The sequence below is a fragment of the Octodon degus genome, unplaced genomic scaffold (assembly GCF_000260255.1).
Source record: "Octodon degus isolate 3935 unplaced genomic scaffold, OctDeg1.0 scaffold00064, whole genome shotgun sequence".
NCBI classification, from domain to species: Eukaryota; Metazoa; Chordata; class Mammalia; order Rodentia; family Octodontidae; genus Octodon; species Octodon degus.
Window position 1 is genome coordinate 11,650,637 of NW_004524640.1, and position 12,689 is coordinate 11,663,325.

Consider the following 12,689-nt stretch of genomic DNA (forward strand, 5'->3'; position numbering starts at 1 on the left):
ACAGGAGGATCAGTACGACTCCGAGCAGCATAGCGAGACCCTGTACCAAATAAATAAAAGGTTTGAATTTTTTTTTAAAAAAACCCTCTGATTCAATCAGTAAGTTCCTATACTACTTACTCAAGTTAAGAAACTTTTCTATTAGTTTTTTCATTGATAGAATAGAGAGAACAATAATAGCTCCTTCACTGGGCTCTCATAGGGATTAAATACAATATAGCCGCTGCTCTGCCACAGAACCTGGTTCACAGTGAGCCAGCAAGGAAACAGTAATGTCTCCTGTAGGCTAATATCCACATGTGTGCGCACAAGCACACTATCTAAACTATTTCTAAAAGGAAAAACTGGGTTATAAGATACAAGTGTTATCGGAAGAAGCCTTGACCAGACTAGTCAGAACCCGTTCCTAGGAACAGGTCGTCTGAAGAGCTTTGGGGAGGAAAAGGAAATCCTCCCCTCCAAGCCACCAGCTGTTTTGAACGCTGAGAAATTATAGTCAAAAGAGGAACACAGGAGTTCAGAAAGGAAAACAAAAGCTAACAAAACTTTGTGCATCATTTTAGCCAGGAAATGGACAGAGGTATTAATTTACTAGGATATGCGGTTCAAGATAAGAGAGGCACGGAGAATTGCATTAAACTGGATTAAGTGAGTTAATATTTGTAAAGTGCTGGCATGTACTAAGCCCAGGGCTTCATGTAGTTATTTGTTAAATAAAAATAACAATAAACTATTTCTGGTTCCCGAGTTGTCTCAGCACGAACTAGAAAGGCCTTGCTCCTTCCCAACATGCCCAGCGGCAGGCCTGGTTTCCATGGTGCTGTCAGAATGCTGCTGTTGGGGTCTCTATCACCAGGCTATAAAAATGACAGCTCAAAATCATGCAAAGCCCACAGCAGAGCTTATCTGGAGGGCAGGATGTCTAGCAGTGTGGCAATGTGATAAGGAGGGGTGGCAGTGTGTCAGTGAAATGGAATATTTCAGCTTGATTGCGCAGAGAAAAAACAAAGCCACTAGAAATGGACTGAATGGGTCCCACGTGGAAAGAGTGTCTCTCAACCAGGCACCAGAACTCCTAAAACTAAGAAAACTCTGAAAATGTAGAGGCCACTTTTGACAATGTGGGGGTCCCAACCGGTGATTCTCTTTGCGCTCTCCTACCCTCGCCAGAAACTCTCGCTTGCAAAGCTGTTATTTGCAAAGACAGCGAGAGAGGTCTAGAAGCTGCCACAGGAGGGTGGGGGTGGGGATGGGAGGTAGGAGGAGGGGGTTCTGCATCCTCATCTCTGTTCTCACTCCCAGGGTCACCGGGGCAACAGTTTGGACAGGAGGCCCCAGGGCGGCCCACACCTCAGCGGAGCAGTGGGAGAAGAAGTCCGGCCTTCCATGAACCGGAAGTTGTCAGATCACCCACCTGCGCCTCCCTCCCAGTGCCACCAGCACCAGCCGCTGCCCCAGCCCTTCACCCCAGTCCCGCAGCCGCTACCTCAGCAGCGGTACTTGCAACATCAGCATTTTAGCCAGGTAATCTGCGAAGAATGGAGTGGTCGCTGGTGAATTGGGAAGGAGGCCGTACCCTCCCTCCCCCAAGCTTGCAGGAGGGGAACAACAACTCAGGCCTGGCTGGGTCTCACAGGGTCTCACAGAGTTCATGAAAAAGATCCTACACCGCTCCCCCCCCAAAAAAAATAGAAAGTGCTCTGGGCAAAGATGTATCTGTGAGCTGTGTGACTCCTTGACACACATGCGTGCACACATAGACACGCACGCACACACACACACACACACACACACACCCCTTCATTCTGAGGACTCAGTGAACAGTTGGTTCACTTTCCCATCAGCAGAACTCCGTATCTGTTTATGCCCCTTAACCCACCTGGCTGTGGAGATCTGAAAGTGCAGAAGAAAGTAAGGATTAACGCCCACAATGGAGCCTTGCTTATATATTTATTTTATTTATCTCCTGCGAGTTCCAGATGGGATTTCAGGCTACTTGCTGAGAGGGACAATGGAGCCCGATAACGTGATTCCTAAATACCTTAGCAGGGTACGCAAAGTCTTTGTGAGCTACCCCTATTTACTCCCCAGCCTCCTTTCCTGCCACCTGGCCCCTCCACACACACAGACACAGATCTCAGCAGCACCTTTTGTTACCAGCATGATGGTTCACTGTACTTTATAAGCTGTACCCTCTGCCTGAAAGAGTGTTTTCCTGGCCAGTCTGCCCCATCAAATACACTCTGTGTTTTTATTTAACAAAAAGAAAAAATATATATATATTTGGAGACAGGATCTCAGTAAGTTGTTAAATTGCCCAGGCTGGGCTTGAACTTTCTGTTCTCCTTCCTCAGCCTCCCAGAGTGCTGGGATTATAGGTGTGCCCCACCACCCCTAGCCAGTCAGCTTTCTCTTTTAAGCTGGAGTTCGCTTTGAGGCCTCCCCTGGCTTAACCCAGGCAGACCCCTTCACTCTCTGCCTGCTCACTTTCACGTGTACAGTGGCCCCTTCAGAGGAAGCTGCAGGGGGCAGGAGCACAAGGTAAGTGCCTTGTAAATATTTCTTCTTTTTGGGGGCAAGTACCAAAATCGAACTCAGGACCTTGCCCTTGCCTGGCAGGCACGTGTGCCACTGAGTTATCTCCACAGCCTTTCTTTCTTTAATGCCAGAAAAAAAGAACTTACACACTTATTACATGCCTCTGACAAGGGGGCACGAGACTCCCCTTAGTATTTCTTTAACTGAATGCATGAAGCCCTGTGGCCTTTGTCTTCAGAGTCTAAGTCCCTTCATCCTCCCTCCCCTCCCCTCCCCTCCATCAGCCAGGGCTTGTGGGGGGCACGTAGGAGACGCTCCTGGTAGTTGGATGATGGGCTCTGCGCATGTGTCTAGGACCGCCGTGGAAGCAGCCTGGACAGCAATGACGGGCCCTGCGGCCTGGGCGTGGGCAGCGAGATGAGCGCTGCGCTCATGCACCGGAGACACACAGACCCGGTCCAGCTCCAAGTGGTGGGGGTAAGTGGGCCGCGTAAGCCAGGGAGCGAGCCGGCAGCCCACGCCGGGCTCTGGGGCTCAGTCTGGCTGTCGGCCCAGCCCTGTTCTCATATATCTTGTGTCTAGTTCTGGCAGCGGGAGATTGGTGGCCTTTATCCTTGTCATCCATCTTGACTAGGGACTTGATCAAACTAAACTCAGAGGATGTTCTTTTGGGCATGTTGCCATCCTGTTTGTCACCCGAAGAAAATAAAAATAGCACCTTTGATGTAGACAGGAGGTCTCGGGGATTCCCTTGAGGCCTTAGAGAGAAACACCGCTGTCAGTACAACATCTCAATCCTGGGGCTGGGATGTAGCTCAGTGGTAGAGGGTTTGCTTAGTATATAAGAAGCCCTGGCTTTGATCCTCAGCACAGCATACACAAAACAAAAGCCCCAAGTCTCAAGAAAGAAGCTAGGAGCTAAGAGTAGTGGCTAATGCCTATAATCTCAGCATTCTGGGAGACTGAGGCGGGAGAATCCCAAGTTTGAGCTCAGCCAGGGCACTTTAGCAACTTGATGAAATGCTGTCTCACCATAAAAAAATAAAAAAAGCTCTCTCTGTGTTGCTCCTGGGTTCTTCAATCTCCACTACTGTACTGAAGGAAAAACAAGAAGCAGCAGCCAGGGACCTCTGGTAGCTTCCTACTCAGGCCGTGCATGCCAGGTGTGAGGGGACCCCTCAGATCCCTGACCATCCCTGGGCCAGCCACAGCTCAGCAGACCTTCTCTGTGCTTCCCCAACAGCGTGTGCGGTTGGCCCGGGCACTGTACGACTTCGAAGCCCTCGAGGAGGACGAGCTGGGATTCCGCACTGGACAGGTAGTCGAGGTCCTGGACAGCTCCCACCCCTCCTGGTGGACCGGCTTGCTGAACAACAAACTGGGCCTTTTCCCGGCCAACTACGTGGCACCCATGATGAAATGAACACTTTGGGGTCCAGGGCTTTTTGTCTGAAGCTGCCCACAAGAGGGGGAGCAAGAGCTGGACCCCACGACTGCATCCACATGCTTGAGCCTTCAGGCATGTGAGTACATGCCTACCGGTTCCAAACAGCATCTATAAGCACACCTATGTGTGCGCACATTTTATAATAGTATTTATTGACAATGGGATTGGGTAATTAATTGATCTGAAAGGGAACACAGGTGGAGAAAGATATTCAGACGTCTTCATCTGCTCCTCTCAAGGGTGTGTAGAAGGCAGCAGGGGGAAGTGGGAAGCACAGGCAGGGGGATGATACAGAACTTTCTGTCCCTGGTCTCTCCCCAATTCCTCTCTGGCTGGGGAGATTTCCCAGAGAGCAGCTAAGCAGAGGCCACATGCCTGGCCACAGCCAAAGAACAGCAGGGAGGGACTGGACGTGGTGGGGCATGTTGGGGCTCACCTGCGTACCCACGCACCTGGAGGGCTCACAGGGCAGCTCACCACCATTCTCCACCGCTGCACTAAGGTAGAGCCCATCCAGGCCCACAGGCACCAAGCAAGTCTGAGCAGGAAGCGAGCAGGGCAAGGACTGCAGCAGCAACAACACAAGGCAGTCCCTGCCACAGCAAGTCTGGGCTCCTAGCCGCTGCCGCCAGCAAACGCTCCTTGGGTAGCAAGCTTTTCCCTGTGGTGGACGGGAGAGTGTCTCTAATGTGGAGAAACAAAGATGGAGATGCCTCCGACAGGTGCCAAGCGCGGAGAAGCAGGGGGAGTGGATTTTATACAGAGCCCCTGGGGCCTACTTGGCTATAACCTCCGTTTCCCCAGCTACAAGGAAAGCAGCATCCTGGATTCTGTCAAGTGTTTGGAGAAGCACTGGCTGAAAATGCAGAATGCTAGAGTCATTGTTTGACAGCTTCGAGGGTGTCTCTGCATGGCTCTGTTCATTTTTTCTCTTGATTTCCTATGCTTAAAGCTTCATTGCCCAGCGGCAGAGAGAAGCCAAGAGCCTTGACTATGGATCGATAGATGGATTGATGGGTTGAGTGTGACTTAGGGCGAGAGCTGGCTTGAAAAGAGCTTCCTGATCCATAGGACTGCTGAACCTCTGCTGGCCAAGAGGTGCCCCTGGGGAGAGGAACCTCACTGCCACTGTCCCTCCTCTACACCTGAAACAACAATGGTGTGTCCTAGTGCCAATGCTGGGCATGCAAAGCACAGCTCAGCCTGGGAGGTGAGCAGCAGGGACCTGGAGAGGAATCTCTGTGCCTTAGCAGAGCCTGGGAACACACATTTTCCACGGGGTACTCTTTGAAGGAATGTGTGGGGGCACATGGCTGTGTGTGTGCATACATGTGTGTGCTGAGACAAGAGAAAAAAGGTTGGGGTGGTGTTAGTGAGGATACGTGGTGGGGGCCCGAAGCCTTTGCTCCTTCTCCCAGCCCTTCCTGCTGTAGGGAGGAACAGAAGAGCAGCCATTAGTTCACTTGATAAAAGAAGAGTGCTTCTGACTCAGAAGGGACTTCCAGTGTAACGGCAGCTCTATCTCTTGTGACTCTGAGTCTACAGTTCTCTGATCCTCGTGTTCACGTTAGAGACTGGGGGAAGAAAGGGCTCTGTAGTGGGAACTGGGAGGGAAGGGAAAATAGCCTGGAAGGGTTGGGGAAGCAGAGGGTAAGTTAGGAGCGGCTGCAGCCTTCAAAGGCGAAGGCAGGGTGAAGAGAAGAGGTGAGCATTTTAGTGGATCTCAGAGCCTGGGAGAGGCAGAGGGAGGGAAGGGAGCAAGAGGTCAAGCGGGGGTGTGAAGACAGGCACAATAAGGGTCTGAGCCCCCAGAAAGGGCCTGGGGGAGGGGATTGGAGCAGGGCAAGGAGCAAAGATTCCCCGGAAGAAAGAAGCAGTGGAAGGGGGCCAAGGCACAGTGGACCTCATCAGCCATCTTGGTGCGAGGTAAAACATTGCAGTAAATAAAAGCCCAAAATAATGTTGATTTGACAGTATTTGCAAACCATATGCTTTAAACAGCCCACCAACTTCATCCATTTGTCAGGTTCTGTGGGAGGACCAGCCCCGGTTAAGACAGAGACAAATTATTCGATTCTGGTCTGGTTCTTGTGCCTGGGAACACTTTGCTAGAAGGCAGTAACAAAGCAGTGACTTGTTCAGCTGGGTTGTCTTCGGTGTCTCTGTGTAAGGGGGAAGGGATGGGGAGGGGCCCAAGGGTCCTTGGGCTGCACAGGCTGACCATGCAGGTGAGTGGCATGAGCAGGACCTCAGAATGCCTGGAGCCAGGCACCCTGTTCTAGCAAGGACCATTGTGGGAGTGTGTGAGAGTATTGTAGGTTGAGGTGCTCAAACTGCCTTGCATAGCACCAGCGTGGTTCAATCTCAAAGGTCACAGGAGAAAGTCACACAAGCCACCACACTGAGCAGGACACGTAGGGACTAAGCTAAGAAGATAAGACCAAACTCTTTACACTGGGTGGGACAGGGTGCAAGCTCAACCCTCCTTGAAACCTCTGCTGCTGCTGTGTGGTGGTGAGTGGCACATGAGGGGTTGCTCCCCTGCCCCCATCCGTACCCCAGTTTCTGCTGTCAGCATTTCAGGGGTGAATGCTAGGGCACATTCACCCAGTGCCTCTCACTGGTGACATGACCAGCACATTGCCTCTGATTTGGGCTGCAGTGGTCTTAGTGGCTTCAGGGCAGGGAATTTCCAGAGAAAAACCAGTTCCTGTTGGGCCAGTTGAGTTCCCCTAACTGCCTGCTAAGGCTCCCTGTATGTCAACTATCTGGCACTTGCCCCTGCCCACCCACTTTTAGACAGTCTCACAATGAGCTAAAGTGGCTGCTTCTCAAATCTTCAAGTGCCTATGAATTGCCTGGGGATCATGCTAAAAAAAAAAAAAAAATGGAGCTGCTGATTTGATCCTGAATTTCTAACCAGCTCCCAGGTACTGCTCCCAGGCCCACACCAGGGGCTTCGAGAGCAGAGAACTTGGCAGTGAGCTAAACAGCTACATACATCTAATTGGATTCTAATAATTGGATTCCTTTGCTGGGATGTTCAGTCATTCTCTGTCATTGATGAAGAAATCACTTCAGCTTTGGGACAGACACAGTTGACAACTGTCTTCATGACATCATTCATGTCTGACAGCCCAATGGTTTCCCATCTTCATCACTACCAGGAATCAAAAACTTTCTGAGTAGCAAGTATTCAGATGAAACGCAAGCTGGAACTTCCTGATGGTGACTACGGATTTCGGAGAGCAGAGGTTACCGAAGTTGTAAAAGCTTTCTCAGGAAATCTTTAAACATAAAATTGAGGCCCATCATACGGGGCTCTAAGTGAGTCAAGGGTAGGCGTGTCTGTGACCTCTCTGCTAACCTGCTGGTGCCTGTCTGTAGTCCCAAGTGCTCAGAAAATAGAAGCAGGAAAGCGCCTCAGCCCAAGAGTTCAAGGCCAGCCTTGGGAAAACACCCAAATCCCGTCTCAAAAGATAAAATAAGGGTCGGGGAGATGGCTCAGTAGAATAAGTGCTTCCCTGGCAAGTGCAAGGGTCTGAGTTCAATCCCCAGTTGCACCAAAAAAAGAAAAGAAAAGAAAAGAAAAGAAAAGAAAAGAAAAGAAAAGAGCTCCCCTAACCAAAGCAAAACAATCCATATCAGGGATGGATGGGAACAATGAAAAAAATATTTGCTGGTTAATTTGTGTAAAGGTCACACAGCTGTCTATACTACAGCATGGGGTGTGGGAAAAATCTTTGTTGCCTCACTTCTCTTAAAAAATACTTCTCAAGTTCTTCCTCTTCATCACCACAGCCATGCACACCACCCTCAGGCCACTCGCAGGCAACTGTGTTACCCTCCATACTTCCCCCTGCCTTCCCTGTTGTCCCCAGTACATTCTACACACACACACACACACACACACACACACACACACACACACCCCAGGGTAGTCTTTGTACAAATAAATCTGATCACACCACTCACCTTCCCATTGCATTTAACCCCTAACCCAAAGGCCTAAGAGCCCCTGTAGGGTTGACCCCAGCTGGGATCTCTCTCCAGCTGCCTCTGGTGCCGTACCCACTCTGCCGTTGTAGCTCTGCCCCACTCCCCTCCTTTTAACCTCCAGATGGGCAAGCATTTGTCCCTATACCTTCCACACCTTCACATCCCTCTGTCTGGAATTCACAGCCTCTGTTCTTCACCTTCTAACTTGAGTTCAAGTCTGGCTTTAAAACATTGCTTCCCCACACATCCCTCTCTGGCACCTAATTTGAAATAATCCCTCCTAGAAGACTGTCTCATGGATCCCATGCTTTCCCTGAATGGCACACATGCAGATGGTGGCACTAAACTGAGTCAGGTGACTATCGGACTGTGTTTGGTAAACCTTTGTACGTCCAGCATCTCACACTGCGTGGCACACAGATGCTCAATAAATATATGTCTAATGTCTAAGGAATAAACAAGTGAAGCTGCCTCCTCTCATCTATTCATTCAGTACAGACCCCTAGATGCAAGCATGGTGATATTAACACAGTGTTCATGTGACAGTGGCTTTACCACTTGCTGTCAGTTCCCCTCTAGGTACTTCTGAGAGTCCAAGAGAGGGAGACTTGTACCCTCCCATGTATTCAGACACCGGGAAGCTTGCATCTCCTACTCCAGGCATGTTCTGGTGCCCACACCCCCCTGCTGACAGTCTTTCTCGGTACTGTACTTCTATTCTGCATCACTTTTCCATGCTAGTGATATGGCCAGTCCTTCAGGATACAGAGTCATACTGTGGTCCTCATGGCAAGGAGGCTGAAGGCGAGGCGTGGTGGCATGCACCTGGAATCTCAGCACTCTGGAGGATGAGGCAGGAGGACCACCGAGAATTCAAGGCCAGCCTGGGCAACTTAGTGAGTTCAGGGCCAGCCTGAATTACACAGCAAGACCCTGTCTCAAAAATGCTCCCGAAAAGAAGATTGAGAAGGGGTAGGCTGGAGAATGCCAGCACCCAGTCCTGGAGTGCGCTGCTTAGGCCAGGGTGCCTAGCCATCTTCTACAAGAAGCTTGTTCTCTTTACAGCCAAGTTCTCTCTCATCAGACAGAGCAGGGCATGCAGATCTCCTTGACCATCTCTCTTATGTCTTTCTTCTTTCCCCGGAGCCCTTTTCTCCTTCAACGGAAAAGTACACCCAGATGCCCCTTTTGTGTGTACAGTAGGTAGCATGCAGGGGCCCCCAGCAGTGTGCGGTGCTCCCAGTGGTACAGTGTGGCCGCTGCTGCAATTTATCCACTAAGTCAACATGTGTTTACAAAGCACCCCCGACACAGGGGTCCTTCACACGGCTGCACTCTGTCCCCTCTGTGTCTGCTTCAGCCACTGCCCCACTTTACACCTCTCTCACTTCCCTGCTAGGTGACTGCAGTAGGCTCCACACTGGCCTTCCTGGCTGGCCTTCCCCGCTGCTGCCAGAGAGCTCTTATTAGCAGAAAGAATGACATCAGGCTCTTGTTCAAATCCTGCAGGGGCTCCCCACAGCTTTCAGGCTGGGGCTTAAACTCCTTAGCGCAGCACTAAAGGCGTTTTGTGAGCTGGCAGATGCCTGTTTGTTCAGTCACATCTCTGCTCTCTGGCGCTCTCTCCTTCAGTGCCACTGAACTATCTGTGGAACCAGAATGAGTCACGTTGCGTCTGACCTCAGTCTCCCATGTTCTGTTCCTTTTGCCTCAAGTGTCTCTCTCCCACTTTTTATCTAGACCAGCGCTGTCCAAGATTCTGCAACAATGGAAAAGTTCCATATCTGCACTGTGGGAGGTACATGTCACTGCTGATTACTGGAAAAATGGATAATGTGAACAAGCAAAAGAGACACCTGGGCACATGTGACTAGTGGCTACCTGACTGGGCAGCATGAAGACAACTGTGACACTGAAATACTTAACACAGGGCTGACGGTGGTCTCTGGAACCATCCCAGTGTCATGGCTGATCTTGTTCTGCCATCCCTGCATTTAGAACCTTTTTGTATACTCAGTGATTTATGGATCCCTAGTGCTGGGATTACAGGCATGCACCATCATGCCCAGCTTGACAAATCTTATAAAGGTCTATTAGTCCAAAGTATACCAATGACTCTTAAAAGCCAATGATAGGGGTCCAAGGATATGGTTCAGTGGTTCAGCACCTGCCTGGCAAGCTTGAGGTCACAAGTTTGATTCACCATACCAAAAAAAAAAAAAGTCAGTGAGAGGAAGACGAAAAATCAGATTTTGCAATGGCCAAAAGATCTGAGGAGACATCTCAATGAAGAAAATACACAAATAGTAAATGAGCTTATGAGAAGATATTCAGGGGGAAAAAAAGATGTTCAGGGGGCCAGGGAGATGGCTCAGTAGAATAAGCCTTTCCCTGGCAAGCACAAAGCTCTGAGTTCAATCCCTGGTTCTGCCGAGAGAAAGAGAGAGAGAGAGAGAGAGAGAGAGAGAGAGAGAGAGAAGATATTCAACATCCTATGTCTTTAGAGAATTGCAAATTAAATCAACAAGCGATAACTCCACAGTAAGATAACTCCCCTGCCCCAAATCTAAAGTCCTGTTGGAGTAACTGCGACAAAGATGTGAAGCAGCAGGAACGTGCATTCACTGATAGTAAGAATGCAAAGTGGTATGGCCACCTGGAAGGGCAGTTTTGTAGTTTTTTATAAAACTAAACTTACTTTTGTGATTGGATCCAGCAATCACATTCCTTGTTATGTATTCAAAGGAATTAAAGACACAAAACACTCCACACTGATGTTTTAGCAGCCTTAGGCATTCAGAACTCCTAAACAGACAAGCAAACTGTTTTACATGGGGGCCAAGGAGACCGCTCTGGGCGTGGTGGTGCACCTCTGTAATCGCAGTGCTGGGGAGGCTGAACCAGAAGGATCACTATGAGTCCAAGCAGCATAGCGAGACTCTGCACCAAATTAATTAATTAATTAATTAATTAATTAATTTTAAAAAACTGTTTTGCATGTAAGCAGTGTATTATTCATTCTTTTTAAATAAACTATCCAGCCATGGAAAGACACAGGGTAGTTTTATATGCATGTTACTAAGTGAAAGAAGCCAATCTGAAAAGGCTACACATTGTATGATTCCAGCATGACACTCTAGAAAAGGAAAAAGTACAAAGATGGTATGAAGCTCAAAGGCTGGCAGGGATTAGGATCGAAGGAGGGAAGAACAGGCAGAGCACAGAGGCTCTGAAACTACTCTGTACAGTATACAATGGTGGGTAAGCATCACAATACTTTTTTCTTTTTTTTGTTTGTGTTTTTATCTGGGTTAATTTTTTTTTTTTTTTTTTTTTTTGAGGAACCAGGGATTGAACTCAGGCCTTTGCGCTTGTCAGGGAAGCACTTATTCCACTGAGCCATCTCCCTGGTCACTTTTCTAAACTTAGTACAGTTAATATTACAATAATACTTCTAGTTAAAAGAAACTTCTCAAGTGTTTGTTTATAAAATACTTATTCATGACTCTTGTTACAGCTTTTAAGTATTTCAACTCCAAAAAGGAAGACTGGGTAAGGAAAATACTGTGTCGCTGATGTGAAAATTAAAAAGGGTGATATGCAGACATAGCAGATGTTTTGAAAGAGAAATCACAATATGAAAAAAGAACTGTGCTAATTCCACTCACAAGAATAATTTCAGGTAAAACGAGAAAAAAAATGGAATACTGAATTCAGTTTTTCATTGAGTTCTTTACTCAAATTTATAATTATAACAACAGATTTGTGACTGGCATTACCATGTTCCAATAAGCAAAATCATCTGATGAAGAAAAGATGAAGTGAGGGAAATGTCTGTTGTTAATGCTGTTTTAAACAGTTGCAAATGCAGGAATTTGAATAGGCTACTGTATAAAAGAACAGTTCCATGAGTTTACCATGTATACAGTATAAAACATATTTAGAGAGGGGGGAAAAATTGAGGAAAGAGCATTCAAAAATCTCAACTTGATGGTTGAATGATTTGTAGCTTCTGTGCAAAACTGTCACCCTGAATTCAAGAGCCATAAAGTTTGTCCTAATGAACACAAAGCATGTTGAAAGATAAAAATAAAAATGTTACAAACTCTGAAATTTCTTCTATGACTAAAAATTTATAGATGGAAACTTGTAAGTCTTTAGGCACCATTTGTTTTTAACCCCTAACACAGTCTTAGTCTCACCTTTCCTATCTTCCCTTATGAACAACAAAGTTATTTGGTGACAAAATTTTAAAACCCAAAATAGATATACTGACTATATATTCAGCACAGTACTCTAGTTGTATACCTAACTTAGAACCTCTGTTGCTAGTCACAAAGAGCATATATTTTCTCCAGGAAGAAGTATGTGAACTGGCTTATTTCACAGGAAGCTCTCCGAATAAGTAGTACCTGTCGATGATATGAATTCCCATGATGAAAGGCTGCATGTCTGGACTTTGAGGATAGCAAAGCTTACACTTGGTGTGGGCGCTAAGCATTGTCCCATCATTCAATATGAATCTATAGGATGGGCTGGAGGCAGTGCCACGAGTCATCACTGTTTCAAACAAAAGAGAAACCTAGTTAAAATTCTGTACTTGAACACTGGGCAAAGGATAGTAACCAGGACTTATTTCTACCTAGCATCTCACTTTACATGCCCTCCCCATCGCTAGTCACGAAGAGCATATATTTGAGTCTGA

At 47.8% G+C, this 12,689-nt stretch overlaps 1 protein-coding gene across 1 annotated transcript; it reads left to right on the top strand.

Annotated features, from left to right (window-relative positions):
• The first annotated feature begins 1,119 nt into the window (after nt 1-1,119).
• Nucleotides 1,120-7,456, top strand: Grap2 (GRB2-related adaptor protein 2). Its single transcript, XM_023718947.1, has 4 exons — nt 1,120-1,137; nt 1,303-1,524; nt 2,893-3,015; nt 3,782-7,456. The coding sequence occupies exons 1-4, from the start codon at nt 1,120-1,122 to the stop codon at nt 3,959-3,961; spliced, it is 543 nt and encodes a 180-aa protein (XP_023574715.1). The 3' UTR covers nt 3,962-7,456.
• Nucleotides 7,457-12,689: the final 5,233 nt, after the last annotated feature.

Coding starts and splice junctions, on each gene's coding strand:
- Grap2 (XM_023718947.1), top strand. Junction 1,525..2,892: donor AACATCAGCATTTTAGCCAG/GTAATCTGCGAA, acceptor GCATGTGTCTAG/GACCGCCGTGGAAGCAGCCT. Junction 3,016..3,781: donor TCCAGCTCCAAGTGGTGGGG/GTAAGTGGGCCG, acceptor CTTCCCCAACAG/CGTGTGCGGTTGGCCCGGGC.